This window comes from Pelodiscus sinensis, chromosome 3, assembly GCF_049634645.1.
Source record: "Pelodiscus sinensis isolate JC-2024 chromosome 3, ASM4963464v1, whole genome shotgun sequence".
Lineage (NCBI taxonomy): Eukaryota > Metazoa > Chordata > Testudines > Trionychidae > Pelodiscus > Pelodiscus sinensis.
This window is the reverse complement of record NC_134713.1, coordinates 150,342,883-150,364,891: the sequence shown is the minus strand read 5'-3', so window position 1 is coordinate 150,364,891 and position 22,009 is coordinate 150,342,883. Positions and strand designations below refer to the sequence as shown.

The following is a 22,009-nucleotide window of genomic DNA, read 5'->3' as shown; positions in this document are numbered from 1 at the left end:
GTCCCAGTGGTCTCTCTGCAGTATTGCTCTCCCCTGCATATTCACTGCCCCTATGGGCCACTCCAGTATTACGGCCCTCCGCTCTGTGTACCTCCCTTTCCATGTTGTGGGAAATAGGCCCATTCCCAGCACTTCCCATTTTCTTGGCCCAACCAAACCCTGACCTTAAGGAAGTCTGAGAGGAAGATGCACACCAAATTTGGTGGTCCAAGCTCTTACCTTTTAGGAGGAGTTCTTGAACAAAGAGACTCTGACAGACAGAGGCGCATTTCTAAAATATATGGATAGACTACTTAATTAAATGAATAAGTGCATTGCAATCCTGGCTGTCCAATAAATAGTGCATTGTTTGTAGTCCCTTCACTATAGGAGCATCTGACTTTTACTAGTAGGATCCTTTGTGCTGCAATTTAGCCCTAGTGACTACAACTCCCATGAGTCTTGAGGGGAAGAGAGAAAAAAAACTCTTGCTCTCTTCTAGGCAGGGAGAGAGAGGGTTGGTTAGCTCCATTTTGGGGAGAGGAGCCAGATTGCTGGTGTGGGGCCTTTTCCAGGTCAGGAGTTGCTGCTGGAAGCTAGAGCCTGTTCCTGAGAACCTGCTGGGGCTTGTATCTAGCAGGCTGCTTCAGGGAATGTTGGTGTGATTGTCCCTGGAGGGGAGAGAGTTTGGTTGGGCCTGTGGCTGAGAAGGGCCTGCATAACCCTGCATGTGAGTATTTGTGGCTGTTTGGGAAAGTGCTGCCTGGGACAGAGCACAGACTACTCTGGGTGCAAAGAGAGGCAGAGTGATATACCCAGTAAACCAGAGCTGCTGGACTGCTTTGCCTGGACTGGCTGCACAGTTTGGACTGACACACACAGGACCTGCCCAGTGCAATCTCCACTCCAGCTGCCTCCAAGTGTGCCTGCAAGTGTCTAGGACTCTGAATCCAGAGGAGTGCACACACTGGGGTGGGATAAATGGTAGGAGTGTAAATGCCAGATAGTTAAGTTTCCTTTCTTTATGTCTACTTTGTTAATTGATTTTATTCACTTTTACTCTGTTAAACCCTGTTTCTTTAAATTTCTTAAGCTGTGTTAATTCTAATTTTATCAATTAGATGTATATTATTTATAATTGTTTCAGAGTTGGATCCAGATTATTGCTGGAATAATTTTATTCCTGCAGGCTCCCAAGGCACACCATTGAGTGTGTACAGAGCCAGCCAGGTGGAGGCACGGCCATTGTATATATCTTTAGGAGTAAGGGATAGCAGCAAGGGGGTGGATAGGGAACCCCCAACTAAATAACATCACAGCTGAGGTACTCAGGATCTCCTTTTATGTTAAAAACATCAGCCATCCAGGCACACAGGTGAGTGTGGCCTGCTCCCGGGTAACCCAGGGAGGAAAGAGGATGTTACATATAATTGGGGCTTCAGGGATAAATCTGGGAAGAAACTAGTCATCTCAAAATGAACTGAAATGAAATATAACTGGCAAATGATTAGAGTTTGGCAAAAGAGCTGACAGAACGTCATCTGGTTCAGGAGCCATTCAAGCTTGAAAATTTTGAATATCTTTTTTACGTGTTTTTAGAAATTATGGTTTTGTCCATTAATTCATCCTTGGAAAACCACTGTAATGTCACAAATCATATATCATAGATTCTTGTGTACACTGAAAGACTGAAAGAACTTGTTTCCGTCTCTAGTACCTAATCATAATTCAAAATAATCTAGACAAACTGGAGAAATGGTCTGGGATAAATAGGATGAAATAACTATCTATGACAAGTACTTTGGAAAAGGGTGTAGGGGTCAGAGTTCACAACAAGTTAAAAGTATGTCCACAATGTGACATTGTTTTAAAAAAAAGAGTAGTAACAGGAGTATTGTAAGCAAAACATGAAAAGGAATTCTTCTGCTGTACTCTATGCTGATTAGACCTCAACTGAAGCATTGTTTTGGGCACCACATTTCAGGAAAGATGTGTTCTGTCCTTAATGGGCATCTGCCAGCATAGGGCTCAGCGGGACTCTGCCTGAAACTGCAATTCTGGACTGCTGCTGGCACTGGGCAACTGAACTGAGAGCAGGGGACTGTCTATCATTGTCTATCCCTGCTGGGCTCAGATGGCAGGGAAGGAAACTGCCTGACTGGAATGCTGAGGGGATAAGAGCTAGACCTCTGGTGGAAATAGCTTGAAAGAAGAAGCCCTGGGAAGTGGTGAGGACAGAGAAGAGTTGACTGGAGTCAGGTAGCGGGGAAGAGGGAACTGACAGCTGGGTGTGAGGAGACTGATTGGCTAGGCAAGGAAACTAGGACTGGGAGGGCGGGGATTCTGAGTGTCAGTCCGTGGGTGGAGAATGAGATTGGGACTGAGAATTGCAAGGGAGAGGTAAGCAATGTGCGGAAATATTTTACCAGAATTAGGGAAGATGGGCTTAATTAAGTACCACTTATTGTAAGGCTTAAAATACTCGTACCTTTTCAAGCACCACTTTGCATTCTTGATATGTTGAAGATTGCTTCACTCTGATTTTCCTCCAGCTTACCAAATGATTAATGGGGAGCTCTGCACATCTGCATTCAAGCTGATGTCATTAGGTCTATCCACAAATTTGCTGGATCCAGGAATTGTGATACAATGATTACAAATTAGGACAAAGTCTTGTTTTGACTAATGAATTAGATCAAGGTGAGCTAGATACTTTTGAACCAGTTGACTTCATGTAATGTATTTTCCCAGAAAACTATCCCTACAGAAAGTAGGGGATCAATTGTATATCAGCGTGGGCGTATTTTTCCATTATGTGCACAGACAGAACCAAACTCTGAAAAAGTCTTGTCTGTACCTAGTCCTGTGAACAAGAGAGATGACACCCAACACGATTTACTGACATCAGTACTATCACTGGAGAAATGACATTCTATCTATTAATTAGCAGTCATAATCACTAAGCTGTGTCCAGTTTTGGGCACACCTTTAAGAAGGATTAGAACAAATTAGGGAGACTCCAAAAGAGAGTAACAAAAATAAGACATTTAGAAAACATGCCCTGTGAAAAAAGGGTGAAAGATTTGTGTGTGTTTTCTTTTGAGAAGAGACACAGAGAAGTTGTCAAACTTGTCAAACTTTTTAGGCAGTTATAAAGAGGACAGTGATCAATTGTTCTCCATGTCCACTGAGTATAGAACAAGAAGTAACCAGCTTAGTTTGCAGCATGGGTGATTTAGGTTATATATTAGAGAAAACTTTGAAAATATAAGAATTGTTAAGCACTAGAACAGGTTATCCTAAGGGGGCTGTAGAATCACAGTCATTGGGAATTTCTAAGGAAAGATTACACTAACATCCCGGACAAGAACACATGGCCTAAGAAATCCTAGATGTGTGAGAAACACTCAAAATTCGGGACATGAGGAAAATAGTAGTTCAGGGAGCCTTATGTAGGGGGCCCAACAGAATTGCCAGACACGTAGGCAAGGTGGTGGTTGGGGGGGAGGCAGGCTCCATGCTCCCAAAAAGGTCAAGGTCTTAGGCAGAGGTGATGGGATTGGGGCTAGTCTCTCCCCACCAGCGCTTCAGCACTGCCAAAGGCTCCAGTTGCCACTGCTACGGCAGCAGCATCAGGAACGGCCGGGAGTCCCTGTTGGCAGGCCTGGCCTTGTGTAATGTAGATTTATGCCTAAAAAGAATGCCCTCTTCATTTCAGTTTCTTGATACTAGTATATCTACTCACAACAGGATGTAATCCCAAGTAGTTCAAGATCCAAGTGTGGCTCAGGGCTAAAAGCTGACCGGACCATCCTTTGGAAAGAGGGACCTGTGCGAGGTGTGCTAGTTCTGACAGAGTAAACATGAGTGATAGCCTAAGTACCACGAAGAGACTGAAAGATTTGACCTATTCTAATCCTCTATTTTTTGTAACACCTTTGTAACAGTGTCAATACTTTTCCTTATATAATTCTTGATTTTGAAAACTCATTCTATAAATAGCCTTATAGAAAAGCAATTCCTGGTAAAATACACATAACTGAGACTACTAGGATCTGATTAGCTAAAATTTATCATGAAAATGTAAAACAGTATTTTATTTTCTTTTCCTGTGTCTTGCCTTTGCCACCTCATTCACTCTAAGCTGCTCCCTGGAGCGAGCCACAAATATTTGTAACTTGGCACAAACTTTTAAAAAATATCACAAGTAGCGTTTCCAAAAATGGATGTTACAGTGTTTAGGAATAAGAAAACAGCACTTTAAATAGTTGTTTGTATGCACAAGTCCTGCAGTTGCAATAATGTTAATCACTTCAGCCATCACTAGTATGTGATGTACCATAGCATTTGTCATTGGCAAGATTTCCCTTTGTGCCATCTAGAGCACATTGACTTTCTCTGGTTCATCTTGGTTATTCTTACCTGACCTTTCCAGTAGTAAGTATGACAAACACCCTGAATTCATGTGTTGGTTGCTATTGTTGAACTCTGAATCATAAAAATGAGCACCCAAGAATTTCACCCATCTCCTTAACCCTGCTGCTGCCTTTCTTTGGGTTAAATATTGAAATGAGCAATTGTTCTGTAATCCAGAGTAAATGCAGCTTTTCCCATAGAGATATTCAACTTTTTAATTCATCCAACTAAACTTGGAGCTTCTCTGCGGTTATGAGCATATTTACATTCTGAAGAAGTGTAACAGCTAGAAGCAAAGGTGTTTTGGCATGATCTCACATTACATATGAAATTACAGCTCCTATAACATTCATGTGCAGCTAGATCCCAGGTAATGGTTTACTGCCTACATACAAATTTGCAAGGTTAAGCTATAGACACACTCCTGTTCTGACATACTTGCGGTAGCTTCTGGTACAGAATGTGGTCTTGCAACTATTGAAAATATTACTACAATATTCCTATACACTAGAGACACTCAGTAGAGCCTAGGCACAGATGACTTGTGATATAGTTGTCTCTAAAAGATGCTGAATGATGTCCAAGGCTTAAATAACTAAGTCACTGCTAGCCAATGTCAAATGTCAACATCATGTACCCCTTCCAATCAGGCATCAGGAGCACAGGATAAAGAAAGTGTTTGTTGCTTGGTGCATTATCTCCTTCTGCTTGTTGACATACACTAATTTTAATTCTGCTGGACCTCTCAAGCATTTAATACTGTTGACAACTAAACACTCTTGTCCTGTCAACAAGACACTGCAGGTGTGAATGGAAACGTCTGAAATGGTACGATTTTTTTCTTGTTAAGCAAACCCAGAATTGTCATGGTCAAAAGCCCTCACTTATAAAGTTGAAGTTGAGTTCCCATTCTGTTCAATACCAATATGAAAATGTCTTGGAAGCTATTAAGACAAAATAGGCTGCAGTGCTAGCACCAGGTGGGCAATGCCCAGCTTTGCATCTCTTTCATAGCAAACATTAATATCCCCAAACTTTCCTTAAGCCTGGCTGGGATCAGTGCCTGGCTGAGGAGCATGTGACTGAATCTGAACCCTGACAAGACTGAAAACATTAGAAAGAAAGGAGTGCTTTGAAAAATTTGCCTCTGTTTCGGCCCTTACTACTGAAATAACCTATATTCATGTTGTTAGAGTGAACTGTAGCAGTGGGGGTTGTCTTAAGCTGCACTGTGCTAAGGGACCCAAGTAACCATTGTGCAAAGAACACTCACTTCATCTGGGACTAGTCAGAGGAATGTGCTATTCCATCAAATACTGATGAGGCCACGACAAATACATGGTCATAACCTTGCGGTCAGCTACTGAAAATTTCAGTATCTAGGAATGAAACTCAGTGGGCTGAGGAAGCTGCAGCTGCTTCAGACAGCAGCAATTCATGTGCTTACTAACACTGGTTATCAGGAATACATCCTCCAAATTTGCTGCTTCCTGTGCAGAGTCTAGTTCAAAATCATCACACTGATTTTCAAATCCCTGTGTTGCATTGGCTCTGGCTATGGGAGAGATTCCTTTGCTACTGCAACAATAAACACACATGATGGCTTCATTCCCCACAAAAAAAAATCTGCTGACAAATGGGAAGAATTATATCCACAGTAAAGAGAACCAGAGGAGTTTTTGACTACTACAACTGAACTCTTCCAGACAGATTAAGAACAATAACCACCTTCACTGTATTCATAACTCAATGAATATAAAGTTTCCTGCAATAATCTTCTCAAATTCAACACTCCCTCTTTTAATATATTTGTTTCTACCAATACAGAGTAAAACATTGTTTTATGTGTCAAATTCAGACTCTCGTTTATGTATATAATTACATGATTGAAATGAATGAAGCTGAAGTCTGAATGTTGTCCATTTTGCTTTGGCAGTAGATGCTTTCTTATACCATGTAGCTTTGTCCATTTTCTTGCTCTTCATGCTCGTGATGCATTTCAAATCTGATGAATGTCTCTAAATACTAGCTCCTTTTTAGTTTTTGTACTGGCCTGCATTGATTATGATGCTGTAACTAAGAAACATCGATTAGAACAATGAGAACAGTGAAATTGAGTGAATAATTTGTAGAAAACAATTTATTTCAATAATTTAGCTTCTTTCTGAAAAAATAGAAGCAATGATTACAATATATCTTACTACTCTGTTTCTCAGATCCAGCAGAGTATCAATAGTTAGAGAATGGGGCCCTTCAAAATACCAGTTCTAATATAAAAACTTGGCATAACCAATCATCAAAATATCTCTTCAGTGTCAACATTAACAGCTCTTTGAGCCAATTGTGTAAATAATTGGCTGAATAATTAGAATGTAATTGTCCAAAATACCATCCATTAGTTATCTGTACGAAATCTATGCATTTTGTTTTGGATGAGCCAATAACAAAGCTTTTTCTTTGAAGTTTTCCAGGGTCTATTATAAACTTGAGATTGTTGTCATTTTATATTCTTTACAGATTGTGTTGAAACCAAGCTATTGCATTACTTGAACAGAAGTGTTAGGGTTTTTTTGGATTCTAAACTTTTGTTCTTTTTAATTTCACATGAAGACATGCATTTAAAATCATTTGGTTTTGTAAATACTAAGTACATTTAAAGAAAACCTTTTAGATTAGAAAACATTTTGCCACAGGACATTTATGCAAACAACTACAGTTGGTTTACTACTATTTCATCAACATCACATTTCACACTCAATTTAGTAAATAAACTATCTATAGAAATGGAGAGATTTTGGTTTAATCAGCGTTGAAACCGCAACAAAATTTCTTAACATAAGTGGATATTAGGAATCATTGGTGAAATATGGACAGATAATTCAGACAAATATGAAATTTACAGAAATATTTCCAGTTGAGGGATCCCTATAAATATATCTTAGAGTTTTTAAACTAATGATCTTTTACATTTTTTTTTAATGTGAACAGAATGCTTTTGAGTAGTTTGGAATATATTTTGGACTTGAAAATCCCTTCATAAAACATGTATAGGGTGAGATTATAGCTAGATGTGTAGATGCATTATGGTGGGTAGGGAGGGCGCATGGTGTCTAAATGCATCTCTTTAGTGTCTAAATGCCATTGTAAATCTGTTCCCAAGCTTTAATTTTACAGATTTTATAGAAAATTTAGCTTTGGAGATCTGGAGATCCCCATACCCATGGAAGCAGGCATTATACCTATTTATTATATCTTAAAGCCCAAACACCTAATTGATTTAGCTGGGCATTTTTGCAAATCCCATCAGGAACCTGTTTGTATCTTTAGGTCCATAAAATGCTATGTGAATATTTATCTCATAGAGATATAAAGCAATAAACTTTTTTTTTTAATTTTAGTGTGAGCGCTGTTTGCCATTGTATCATGACAAGCCTTTTCATCCAGGTGACCAAGTTCAAGCTTATAATTGTAAAGCTTGTCAGTGCTATGGCCATGCACGAAGCTGCCACTATGATATAACCATGGATTCATTTCCTAATGAACACTATAGAGGTGGTGGTGGAATATGTGATAACTGTCAACATAATACAACAGGTAATTTAATGAGCGACATCAAAATACTGAATGTAGAGTTACTTTTGAGAAAGTCATAAAAATCCCAAATGGTTCACCATGATGGAAAGAAAATTCAAGTTTTTAAAGAAAACTACTGACCCTGTGTACTTCAGTAGTTAGAATTACGGGAATAGCTAAGATAAAAGATTATATAAATGCAGTCACTACAATGCAGTCAAAATTTTGTATAGAGTTTTCCATTTAAATTATATCCCAGCTTCCCTGCATCAACATCCATGGCCATGAAGCTTGCAAAATGATTTTCATTGTACATGATGTGCAGTGTTTCTACCAGGACCATCAGTTTGGTAACCAGATAACATATAGCAAACATTGTAGATTTTGGGTAAAGTATCAGATTCCTGAATTAGTATAAATCTGCTCACTCCATATGCAGAGGATTTGCATATTTATGTCATTGTTCTTGTCTTTTTATAAGGTGAAAGTTTGAGGTTCAACAGTAAGTTGTCCAAAATAATGTATAGGTATTCACAGCGCCTGTCTTTATAGAAGTGTGGTATTATATAACAGATGGAAGTTTAATGGAGTAAAACACAGTTTGTAACAGGTTCATTGTTTCATATGCTCTGGATCACTAAATTGGCAGGTAGAGATGAAAGGTGCATTAAAATGGACGTCCTGAAAATTATAGAATTCTCTCAAAGGAATAGAGTCTTTAATTTTGAATTATACAGCTAATTTTAATGAATTGGAAGCCATAATGCATAACCTTTTCCTCATGCAGGAAGAAACTGTGAGCTGTGTAAGGATTTCCATTACCGGCAAGCAGGTGCAGCTCTTTCAGCTGTCGATGTTTGTAAAACCTGTGAGTGCTATTCTGCAGGCACCAAAAATAACAGCCTGCTGTGTGAAAAGGTAAGTGATCTCAACCCAGAATATAAGAAAATGTTCTGTCTGCTGGTTGCCATGACTGTAACATTAATTACAAGATGTGCTCAGACGGATACTGCTTTCTATAAGTTGCTGTAATTCCTCCTTTTCAAAAGGGTGGCTGATTCACACTGCAGGCTGAAAGGCTAACGACTTAATAAGCAATCTGAGAATGATTTAGTTACAGATCTTTGTTCTGCAATCTGGAGTGACTGTAACATATATAAATGTTCAGAAATGAATATGGTTTTGGGTGCCCAAAATGAGTATCAACCTCCTTAAAATCTGGGTTCTAAGGTGTCTCAGGTAGCACAGTCAAAATATGGATGCCCCAAAATTATTGACCAGTTTTGAAAATATAGACAACTAGAGGATTTACCTGGCGTTACTTGGGTCCTTAATTCAAATAGGATATGTCTACACTACCCCGCTAGTTCGAACTAGCGGGGTAATGTAGGCATACCGCACTTGCAAATGAAGCCTGGAATTTGAATTTCCCGGGCTTCATTTACATAAGCCGGGTGCTGCCATTTTTAAATCCCGGCTAGTTCGAACCCCGTGCCGCGCGGCTATACGCGGCACGGAGTAGCTAGTTCGGATTAGGCTTCCTAATCCGAACTAGCTGTACTCCTCGTGGAATGAGGATCACTGCCCCCCCCCACAAGAAGCAGTACAGACACTGAACCTCCTCAGGTCCAAGGAGAGTGCAGTTTAGGGCCCAGCTACCTGCGATACCACTTCCCAAATGGGAGTAAAACCTCCAATGAATTACCTGGGTAAGGTTCCTTTACCACCGGTTGACCCTCCAGGTAACAATTACTTACATTGGCTTTTATAGAAAATAAAAGTGCTTTTATTAAGTACAAGCAGTAGGATTTAAGTGATAACAGATGAGAACAGGCAGAGCAAAATAGGTTACAAACCAAAAGAAACAAAATACTTGGCTAATTCTACACTGAAACCTCATCACAAACTTTTCAAACTCACCCTAAAACCTCTTTTCCACCTGCCCCTCCAAACCAGGGTTGTCTTCCCACCCTGGGGTCTTCGGCTCCTTTCTTCAGGTGCAACCCAGCCAAAAGACCGTGGCCCCTACTTTCCTATTATTTTTTTAAGGAATTGAGGCCATTCCCTAACAAACACTGCTCAGACTTAAGGACAAAAGAGATTGTTCACCAGTTGCTCATCAAGACTTTGAGGGTAATACCCTCAATGCCTCTCATTCACACATTTAAAACCCACAAAGTGTTCCCCACTCCATTTGTCTGATTTTATACACATAAATGATACATACATCAAAATAAGATAAACAGAACTAGCGGATCATGACATCAAGATTGATGTGTTACATGAAATAAATTCATGTCTATAAGTCCATTTCATAAAGCATGAGGTCACAGTTGCTTTAAATTATGTTAAAAGGAACCTGCCTACAAAATTTGGTAATCCTAGCTCTTTCCGTTTAGGAGGTGTTCTTGAACAAATGGAGAGACTTGCACACAGACTCTTTCAAATATGTGGTAGATGAGCCCAAATTAAACTAAAATTTACTTAGCTTTCCTCTGAACTACAGACAAAGATTGATCTATGTAGAAGTCACCATGTTCATCTTGTTTTTAACAATAAGTGAAGGCAAGTAAAAAGGAAAAAAAGGCATCAGCTATGCTTCTTGAGTCTTTGGATCTCATTTACAAGAAAGGCATATAGTCTGCTAATAAATCTTACTGTGTCTTTCCAAGTGCCTACTGAGTGTCTGTTAAAATGGTGCTCAGTCACAGTGTAAGAATGATAAATCATGGGTCTTGAATCTAGCAACATGTTTAAAAGTCTGGGTTTGTGGTGTTTTTTCCCCCCCTCATACCTGCATATGGAAAATAAAGTGAACAAGAAAACACAAGTGACACTCAAATCTTGCATATGCATTGCATTGAGAAATGTATAGACACAACTTTTATCACATTGTACCAGAATTCTGATCCTGAACTGGCTCTGATAAGCAGACTTGGTTTTTTTTCTCTCCCCAAATATAATTTTAAAATCTGCAACCATTTAAACATATTCTATTATTTCTCTTTCATTGAGAATTAAATGCTTCTTCCAAAAGTTCTTAAAAAATAATCATACCATTTGTCCTATAATTAGGTTTACTTTTCTTTTACACACATTGTAAGATCTTTGAAGTAGCATTTCCTTTGTGACAAGTATTAGAGGGGTAGCTGTGTTAGTCTGCATCTGCAAAAACAGACTTCTAATTATTTTCTTTGCGGTCTTGATCTTGCAAATGATCCACCATGTCACTTCATCTACCTGTGCGGAGCTCATTGCAAGGGTGATGGCTGTGTTTGCAAAGCAATACCAATAGCCATAAGCATAGACTCATAGGCTGGAAGAGACTTCAGGAGGTCAAGTCCAGCTCCTGCTCAAAGCAGGATCAGTCCCAACTAAAACTATCCCAGCCAGGACTTTGTCAAGCCAGGACTTAAAAACCTCTAGGGATGGAAGCAGAAACAGACTCTCTGATATCCATTTTCTGAGGATGATGCTTCTTAACTACAGTGCATAAATGAAAATCCTGCAAAACTCCGGAAACAATATTAGGACCCCACATTGCTATAAAGCACTATTGGATGGAAGAAACAAAAGAGAAATTAGACAATAGTTTTAACATTCACTGTTGCTGATGATTGGTTACTCTAGTCTGATAGTATCTTGGAGTAATAATTAAAGGTGGTAAAATAAATTCAGACTTTAATAACTGATGAAATAGCAAAATAATGAAAGAGGCTGAGATGTGAGCTTGAAGCTATGGTTATAAAACAAGACAAGAAAAGGGGGGAAATGGGGGAGACTGAGCTGCTGAAGAAGGCATCAGTAGACTGTTGCAACAGAAGCAGGGTAGAGAGAAATGATTAAGAGGCATTAAAAAGAGATTAATAAGGCTGTAGACTAAGGTCTGAAATGAATTACATGCAATAGAAAGGCGTCACTGAAGGAAGTGTTTCCAGGTCTGACCTGTGGAAGATGGAATCATAAGGAATAAGGACTCTACTCATGAAAATTAATTGTCACATCACAATGATAATTTTCAAGGAAATACACTAAAAACGATATAGAATACACTTTCACTGCATAATTTACCATTTCCTACAGTTCATCAATGTTTCTTTTTTCTTCTGCACATAACTAGTTATCTGTCATCGAGCTCTAAAGAGCTGTGGAATTTCAAAAGGGAACATTTAAATTACCCCAATAGCATATTTACTTCTCATGTGCAAAAATATGCACAGATACAATTAGCAGGAGGGGCAAAAGAGTAGATAATCAATACACTACTGCTGCACCACACACTTCATTGAAATGAACATGCAAATTGTGTTTCTGGTCTCCTTATCTATTTCACTCAGCTCTAGGTGGGAAATCTGAGGGTATGTCTACACTACAGAGCTTTTTCAGAAAAACTTCCATTTTTCTGAAAAAATTTCACTTACGGCCACACTACAATTGTGTTCTTTCGAGAGAAAATCAAAAGACCCAAGGGGTTTTTCCAACGTTGGTAATCCTCTTTCTAGGAGGAAGAAGCCTTTTTCCAAAAGAGGTCCTTCAGAAAAATAAGTGTGTGGACAGGGAAGAGGGAGTTCTGTTGAAAAAAGAGGCAAGAGGAGAAAAGCACAGGTGCCACGGTGGCCACTCCGTCCATAGTAATCACAGTTTAAATGTGACCTAGTGTCCATTCAGTGTGGACGTTATCTTTCAAAAAAGCAGATCACTCTTTCGATGTGCTTCTGCAGTGTGGACGCGCTCTTTTGGAAGAAGTTTTTTTTAGAAGATCTCTTCTGGAAAAGCTTCTTCCGAAAGAAGCCTGCAGTCTAGACGTAGCCAGACTGTTATATGTGTTGTGTTTTTGCTTGAATGGATTCTGAATGCCTATAAGGTAGTAGATCATATATACTTACCAACCACTATGTTCTCGTAACTGTGGTGGGGTGTTCACACCACACTTGCCCTGAAAGGGTTAATGAAGACAAAGAATGGAGCTTTATTAACCCAACAGGATACAACAGAGAGGAATCAGGTGGCTAAGCAATCTTCTGACTGTGAGTGAGGTAGCCCAGCTGAGGAGGAACAGCTGTGCTGGACTTACAAAGGCAGGAAATTGGCAGCAGGAAGAGATGCTTGAAAAGTCTGCAGTCACTCCTTGGGAAAATGGAGGTGTGTTTGGGTTGACAAATCCAGAGAAGGTGGAAGGTAGAAAAGGGCTCAGGGAAAGAAAGATCTAGAAAGCAACAGACCTTGGCTGCTAGCTAGAAGAGGCCCTGAGCTCGAACCCAGAGCAGGGAGGAGGAAAATTGGGGGGTATATTCTCTTGCCAGCCACTGGAGGAGCGGCACTTGTGGCAGTGAATGGGAAGACTTCTGAAGGAAGACTTAGTGATTCTGGAAGGCAATATAGAATGACCTGGCTGGAAGGCTCAGTCACAAAGAGGCGGCAGCAGCAGTGAGAGAGGTGAGGTGTTGCAGACCCAGAGAGAGAGGTGGAGAGATTGTGGACAGCTGCAGGAAAGAAGCTTTCAGAAGAAGCTTTTCCAGAAGAGATCTTCCCAAAAAACTTCTTCTGAAAGAGAGTGTCCACACTGCATAAGCACATCGAAAGCGCGATCTGCTTTTTTGAAAGATAAGAGTCCACACTGAATGGACACTATGTCCCATTTAAATTGTGATTACTATGGACGGAGTGGCCACCAGGGCACCTGTGCTTTTCCTCTTTCCTCTTCTTTCAACAGAATTCCCTCTTCCCCATCCACACACACCTTTTTCCTCATAGAATGAGGATTACAATGTTGGAAAAACCCCTCTGTGCTTTTGATTTTTTTTTTCAGAAGAACGTGATTGCAGTGTGGATGTAATTGAAGGTTTTTTTTTTTTTTTTTTTTTTTGAGAAACAGCTGTTTTTCTGAACCCCCCCCCCCCCCCACTATAGTGTAGACATACCACCAGGAGGCATCTGTGTGTGCCAATTCTTGACCACCAGTCTGTGTAGAAAAGATACAGAGAAATCCACAACTCATTTAGGCTACGTCTAGACTGGCCCCTAATTCTGGAAAAGTCATGCAAAGCAGGTAAGTCAGAATAGGGAAGTCCACGGGGGATTTAAATATCCCCCGCGGGATTTAAATAAACATGTCCGCCGCTTTTTTTCCGGCTTGGGGAAAAGCCGGAAAAAAGTGTCTAGACTGGTGCGAACCTCCGGAATAAAGCCCTTTTCCGGAGGATCTCTTATTCCTACTTGAAAGTAAAAATAAATAAGGGAGAAGGGAGAGGAGAGGGGAAGGGGAAAAAAAAGGAAGGGGGTGGGAAACAAAGAGCAGAGGGTATGAAAATATCAAAGGGAAAAACAAGTAGGCAGAACTAGTAACCTATATGTGACACGGTAACACTGGCAGAGTAGCGTGGACATTTGGTAATAACATGAGGCTGAATTGGGTCCTAGATACATTGAGGAACTTTCTAGCCTTATAATGGAGACTGGAGTTGCTAGAAAAAAACAGACCTTTTATCTCTTTTGTCTTTTCTGCATTGATTTACCATGCTGCATTCCAGGAAAGTGAAGAAGGCCACCAGATGCTGAGTGTTGCACCTATCAGGATGCAATCACTGAGGATGAGCAGCACAACACAGAAGCAACACAGTTTTTCACTATTTATTTATTTCCCCTTTGATAGCTTGTCCCTTTAATCCTGCTTCTAAGGGGAGGAGAGGGAGGAATTAGACATTTGTGATTTTCCTCAACAAAGACAGGACTATACATTTAGTTCAAATTTGGAGCCATTTGATCCCTCTTGCTTCCCCCTGCTGGTAGATATATGCCTCACAACCTATTGGTTACTACTTGGCTCTCTCCCTGTAGCCTTCTAGAGCTCTCAAAGAGCAGAATACATTAAACCCTGTATGACACAATGTAACACCTTTTTCGTTTACCTACATCTGGCTCACTCACAAATATCAGGTCTGCTCACAGGAATCACCCTAGGCTTCTAAAATATTCACTATTGAACTGTGGATTCATTGCTGAGCTGTTGGATTCCTTCTGAGGCCACTTTTCCACTTGCAGGAAGATCAACACTGATGTGGTTGATCTTCCAGGCTGTGTCTAGACTGGCCAGTTTTTCCGGAAAATCAGCCGCTTTTCCGGAAAAACTTGCCAGCTGTCTACACTGGCCACTTGAATTTCTGCAAAAACACTGACTTCCTACTGTAAGAAATCAGTGCTTTTTGCGGAAATACTATACTGCTCCCGTTCGGGCAAAAGTCCCTTTTGCGCAAAACTTTTGCGCAAAAGGGCCAGTGTAGAGAGCTGAGATTTTTTTTTGCGCAAAAGCACATCTAGATTGGCCACTAAAGTGCTTTTGCGGAAAAGCGTCCGTGCCAATCTAGACGCTCTTTTCCGAAAATGCTTTTAACGGAAAACTTTTCCGTTAAAAGCATTTCCGGAAAATCATGCCATTCTAGACGTAGCCCCAGTGTTTGATTTAGTGGATCTAGTAAAGACCCACTAAATCAAATGTTCAGTGTGACCCCATCAGCACTGGTAGTCCTTCTCCTTGTGAGGAGTAAGGAAAGTTGATGGGAATGTTTCTCCCATGGACCTCCCGCTATGAAGACAATGCCAAAGCTTGGCTTAAGGTATGTCAGCTCCAGCTATGTTTTTTACATAGCTGGAACTGAGTACCTTAAGGTCTGCCCTTCCCCCATAGTGTGGATGTGGCCTGAGGTATTGCATTTGGTTTGCTTAGATGTGTTAGATATTCAGCTGTTGTATTGGTATTTTGCTCATTGTAATCAACTGGGCTAGTGTTGGTCACAAATTGTGTTAATACTGATTGCAATGTCTATAATTACTGGGAGAATGCAAACAAAGAAAGTCTGTGTTTAATTTTGAACAAAGGAGGGAAACACTTCCACTTTAAAGATTGAGATTCTGAATGTGTGCGTGTAAATACAGTTCACCCAGTTTGCTTAGGCCTGCTAGATATTCAACTGTTACAATGGTATTTGCCCATTATAACGTATTTGGCTATTGTGGGGTCACAAATGGTGTGTCTACATTGCACCATAACTTGAAATAAGATCCGCAGTTTAAGCTATGCAACTTGCATATTTTATTTCAATGCTATTTTGAAATAACTTTTTTCATCATTTTGCACTACCTCCACCAAAACGTCCCTTACTCTTCATAGAATGAGGTTTACAGGGACATTGGAATAGCAAGCTCAAATAATAATGTGAAGACACGGATAGCTATTTTGGGATACTTTGGTATCCCAAAATAGCGTTGCAGTGTAGATTTAGCCAAATTGTGTTAGCACTAAATGCAGGAATTGTGAGATATGATCACCAATGCTTGCAGTTACTGTGGGAATGCAAAAAAGTCAGACTTTGTTTAACTCAGCTCTAAAGGAGAGACGTTGACAGTGTAAAGAACCTTGGCTGGACAAGGGATTGACTGCCAAAGTTCTGTGATGTTAAGGGGGGCGGGCAGGACTCTGAATCAGCAGGCTACCTGTCCTCCAGGCATGAGCTGTAAAACAGGTTCAGCCTGTTTCTCCCTGCTGGTCTAATGATAGAACTCGAACAGACTCCTTAAGAAGTCTCTTCTATTATTTTAAATTTACTCCAGTGGATGCTGGAATTCCTTGTGGCTGGACTGTGCTTTGGGTCAAGAGCTGAAATTATTAGGTTTGGCCCAGAGCCAAATCCATCACAAGCCAGCAGATGATATGCTGAGTGGCGGCAGCATGATAAATAGCTAGTAGTGCAGCAATGGAGAGGTGTAATGAGCAGCTAGCAGAGTGGTGGCATTGAGGAGTGACGAATGGCCAGCAGAGTGGCGCCAGACAGCAGAGAGCAGGTGGATGGTGGGTGACCAGCAGAGTGAGTGAGATGTCTTCTACTCCTACCCCACTCAGGATGGGAGGTGAACTCTGTGGATGCACCTTTGAACTCTGGCTCTGCCCTGACCAAGGGCAGCAACTGTGAGTGGGGATCAGCGAAGGGTTGAGCATGTGAAGGGGACATTTTCATTGCTGGACTTAAGAACCTGAGAGGAAAAGGATACTGCTCAACCTTCTTTTAGTTGGTTATGAACTCTGTGGTATTTTCCCAATTTAATGCCACATTATTTCCCTCTCTTTTTAATAAAGGTGTATTTCTTACACTCAGAATCTGTGCTTGCGAGTGGGGAAGCATTGCCTCCCAGAAGCACTCAGGTTTGTGTGAATTTCCCAGGTTACTGGGTGGATGCTCAAGCCAGTTCTGTGTTGGATGGATGGAAAGAAACCCCTAGATATTGAACCTGGGCCTGGCTGCTGCTGGTGCTACCTGGCAGAAGGGTTACACATTCTTAGTTTTTTCTCATTCTTAGCTTTTACTGAATTATTTCCAGAGGCTGTTCCAGCTCCACAGGGGCCTGAGTTAAGGTTGTTTTTCAGGTTAGATATGTACCTAACCTATGTAGGGACTAATTTTCTATGACTTAAGCGTAGGTACATTTAATGTTCTAGAAGGATAAGAATCATGGCCAGGGTGGAGGTGTTCAGGCATAGTGGTTGGAGCTATGAGGATGGCCAGGCCTAGGGTTTAAAGCAGAACTGAGCTAGATTAAAGGGCAACACCACGGACAACTGGGAGTGTAAATGAGATTAAAGCCAAATTCAGACCCAGGGATCAGAAATGGAAAGCCAATGAGCTAGGAAGAGATGTGGTCTGGAAATGGAGCTGGGGTCACAGACAGGGATGCCATGGATTGGTAAGGGGGGAACAGGAACAGGGTGGACAAGAATAGCCATAAGCTGGATGGAAGTAAGAGCAAGCTTAGGAACCAGGATCAAGTGCAGCTGCGGCATGGAACATGTTGAGCAGCCAGGGAGCTCGGTGTGCTACTGGGTGAAGTAATACTTTAGCTCTACCAATCAGGAATTGCAGTCCATACAGCAGCCTTTCAGGGTCAGCTATGTTGCTAGGAGAATGACACTAGAGAATCTGACTCCTGAGGTTGCTGCTCATCATTTTTTGGTAATGAATTATGCATTCCAAAGAGGGGCTGAAACAGATCTTCCAATTACAGATCTTTCAGCTTGGCACCCTGGGAACAAGGGAAGGATAAGGGGGGCACAGAATGTAGGGAGGTTGGGGGGCTCCTCCAGTGGCACAGTGGCTAAGGTACCCGCCTCCAGAGCCAAAGTTAAGGGGGGGCAGAAAAGTATATTGTCATCTGATGTTTTCTTGTTAAGAGTCATCAGAACACTTAACAATGTTTTAGAAATACTGTATATGGAAATTTGCCAAGGTGCCTTCTCAATCCAACAGGAGGCTTTCTTTTCTACAGATATGTCTTACTTCCTCACATATTTCAAAACCTTGAAAATCAGGGTGGGAGACAGTGTGTCAGTACATGACTATAGAGAGCTTCTGCAGGTATATACCCATACTTCTGACCTCATAGTACTCACTCTAATGAGGCTTCCTCCATTGTTAAATATATTCATTCAGAATCTCCATTTTCATTACCTCTTGTTTAGCTACTGAAAAAGATTATTACTGTTTTAACTGGTTGCCTGCCTTTAATCTCCTGTTGTATAACTTTGAAAGGTTGTGCCATAGTAGGAGGGAGGGAATATTTATAGTCTGATTGCTAGTGGATTTTATCAACTGGTCTGGAGATAACTTATATTATACCTAATGTTCAGCAAATGTTCCCTTCCTTTGAGAGCCTATACTTACTATTTTGGATTCTCTCCTTGTTAAAGGTGAGTTCTTGAGTGTACATTTTCTTCCATTGAATGTTTAGAGTACTGCATCACCTCTTGGCACTCAATAGTACCTGGCACATCAATGACACTTCCTATTTCTGGCATTCACTACCCTGGACATTTCATTAATCTGCATGAGACTCCCCTGTAATTGAAACCACTTGGTGCGGTTTTGCTGTACATTTATTTCATGTAGTATCTTTGGTTTCTAACCTTGCTTTTTCCTCTGTAAAATTTGGTAATCCACAATAGGTGTCTTTCTCCTCAATACAAAGAGGTTCTACTGCATAATATAACACAATTTTCTTTTGGAATGTGCTTGGATATAACCTTGAGCCACCGTTTTTGCATCCAATATTTACTATCAGGCCTAGAGATGCTATATTTCCTCTCACTCTGGTTAATGATCCCTACATCTACAGAGTACAGATTAGAAGTTCCAAATAAATAGAAAGTGTATTTTACATGGAATATTTTTGCAGCTTTGACCTAGCCATCTAATGCCTCATCCTTTGTTCTAGTTTGGCTTTGGTTTTGGGATTAACAAAACAAAACAAAACAAAACAGAAAGACCTCGGTTAAAGAAGTTTTGAATTGATTTGGAGATCATTTCAGTAGAGAGCATTTCAAGAGGAACGTTAATGTTTTAGAATATTTTGTTTCTTTTGAGCCAAATCCTGCTTTTCCTCACGTGAGTATTCACAGAGATGTAAATACAAACACGTGTGTGGGTGAAGCAAGTAGTTTTGGCCCTATGCATTTAATTAATGCTTCCTGATTGATGAGGTAATGGTGAACACATTCTACAAAGTTGACAAGTTATGGAAACACAATTTGATTATTCTCTTATGGTGTAAATATGGAATAACTCTATTGTAATCAGTTGTTAAAAAGTATCCAGAAATTATCCTATCCTGATCACATGAGGCATTTAGCTTTATTTTGGGCAAGTCCTGCAATCTTTATTCCATTCTTATTTTAGTCAGTTCTCTCATTAAACTAAATAGAAGCATTGTCTAAAAAACAAAATAATACAGGAATTTGCCTTTAGAAATTATACACTATTTTGTAATAAAAGAAAGTTCTTCAGCACACAGTCAATCTGTGGAACTCCTTGCCTGAGGAGGCGGTGAAGGTTAGGACTATAACAGGGTTTAAAAAAGAGCTAGATCAATTCATGGAGATTAAGTCCATTAACGGCTATTAGCTGGTATGGGTAAGGAATGGTGTCCCTAGCCTCTGTTTGTCAGAGGGTGAAGATGGATGGCAGGAGGGAAATTGCTTGATCATTACCTATTCAATTCGCTCCTTCTGGGGCACCTGGCATTGGCTACTGTTGGCAGACAGGGTACTAGGCTGGATGGACCTTTGGTCTGACCCAGTGTGGCCATTCTTATGTTCTTATGTTCTAACTGTAGATCAGATAGTACTATCCGTTTTTAAGCAGTAATCCCCATTTGTAGCCTAGGGTCTTATATTTCTCATAGGATAGCTGTCCGTGTGCACAAACTAAGCTTGGGTCCCCTGAAGCAGGTGAGTCCACCAGTCGATTAAAGAGGGCTGGGGTACACCTGGCCCACAGAAGGCTGTTAGTGGCAATTGGGGGATGGACTAAGACAGGTGGTGCAATGCAAAGGGAAAGCCACAACAGAGTGATGCTAAGGACCTCAGAGGAAGTAGCGAGGGCTCAGGGAAATAGCCACGGAGCTGGTGGTCCAGCAAGGGAGCAGAGCTGAGAGAAACTGGGAAACTGCCAGGGACAGGAGTGCCAGAGCCCCCTGGGAAGAGTGGCCCTAAAACCTGAGGCTAAGAAATGAGTTGACTGTTTTCCTGCTTGTTTTCTAAACTCCTTGCAAAGATTTGGAGTGTCAGAGGATACTCTGAAACTGAGGAGAAGTGTAGTCTTGTGACAGTTTTTCTTTATGGTTTTCGATATTTAGATTACGAATACACCTTAATTTTTTTGCACTCCAAAAATGTTTGATTTCATGTAATTAAATTCTGAAATTTATGCTTGTGATTTAATAATTCTTGTTTTTTCTTCTTGCTGAGCAAAAATAGTACATATATTTCAGAGACCTGATCTTCCCTTTTCCATTTTAATGTTTTTTTCTCTCTCCCCCATCCCCTCCACCGTTGTTGCTAATGAGTGTATCATCTAAAAATAGACCCGTTCACCATTCAATAATATTTTGTATCTTTCTAGATTGGAGGCCAATGTAATTGTAAGAGACATGTGTCTGGCAGACAATGCAATCAGTGCCAGGAAGGATTCTACAATCTGCAACAGTCAGACCCTGATGGCTGCAGTCCCTGTAACTGTTATACCTCTGGGACAGTCAATGGAGATATTACCTGTCACCAAAATTCAGGCCAGTGCAAGTGCAAAGCAAATGTTGTTGGTATGTGTAATATAAGAGTGTTCAGCCATATTCCTTATCTGCTAAAAATAAAACATTTGATTTCTAAACTGAAAAGTACAGTAAATTTATTTTGCTGAAGGCAGATTAAAAAAATGGAATGAAATTAACTGTCTAAAAAGTATTAATTTAATAATTCTATCAAAATACAGTTTGAAGTTTAGCTTAATCAACCCTTAGAAGTCTCTTTATTCAATAGCTGCATTAACTCACATAGCTCCATACTAATAACTCACAGAAATAATATTAATTTGCTTACTGCATAGATGTTTCTTTTAGGAAATTAGCACTTTTTCAAAATGTTTTATACTTAATGAGTTCTAAGCAAATCATTTCCATGCTAGTTTTCTTAATAGACCAAAATAAATGGATTTTTCCCCCTCAAAATAGTCTGTGCTACAGGGTCCTTTGTGATAAATCTTTCCATTTTTTCTATTGTATTTCTTTGAACTGTTCCTATGAAATGCAAAATAAGTCAACATTATTCCACAGATCATGAACATTGCTAGGGTTAGTTATCAAGGGCCACATAATTTTAATTTTGTAATTCAGTGCCAAGCTGATTATAATAAACTGCTACCTTCTGTGTTATTTATCATTTTTTTTACAAGACGTGCTTTTTTGTTTGTTACTCCCACAGGTATTTTTCAGAAATTAGATTTGATTATAGCAATTTATTACTTCCAGCATATTTGAGGGGAGCCACAGCCACATAAGGACAAAATTTATCAAGTGCCCAAAATACACAGTGTACATAATACACTTTGAAATATTGATGTATGGGAATATTATGCAAGGAGAATTTCCTGATAAAGTGTGCCCTGCATGGTAACTGTACGTGTCTCAGGCCATACATATGGCTCAGAAGAAAAACCCATACTAA

General features: G+C 40.2%; 1 protein-coding gene across 1 annotated transcript in view; it reads left to right on the top strand.

Moving 5' to 3' along the window:
- Nucleotides 1-22,009, top strand: part of LOC142828021 (usherin-like) — a 178,040-nt gene that overhangs the window by 81,556 nt on the left and 74,475 nt on the right. The window contains exons 9-11 of the mRNA XM_075925196.1: nt 7,794-7,989; nt 8,756-8,886; nt 20,913-21,108. Of these exons, the coding sequence (XP_075781311.1) occupies nt 7,794-7,989; nt 8,756-8,886; nt 20,913-21,108 (523 nt within the window). The remainder of the gene's footprint in view (nt 1-7,793; nt 7,990-8,755; nt 8,887-20,912; nt 21,109-22,009) is intronic.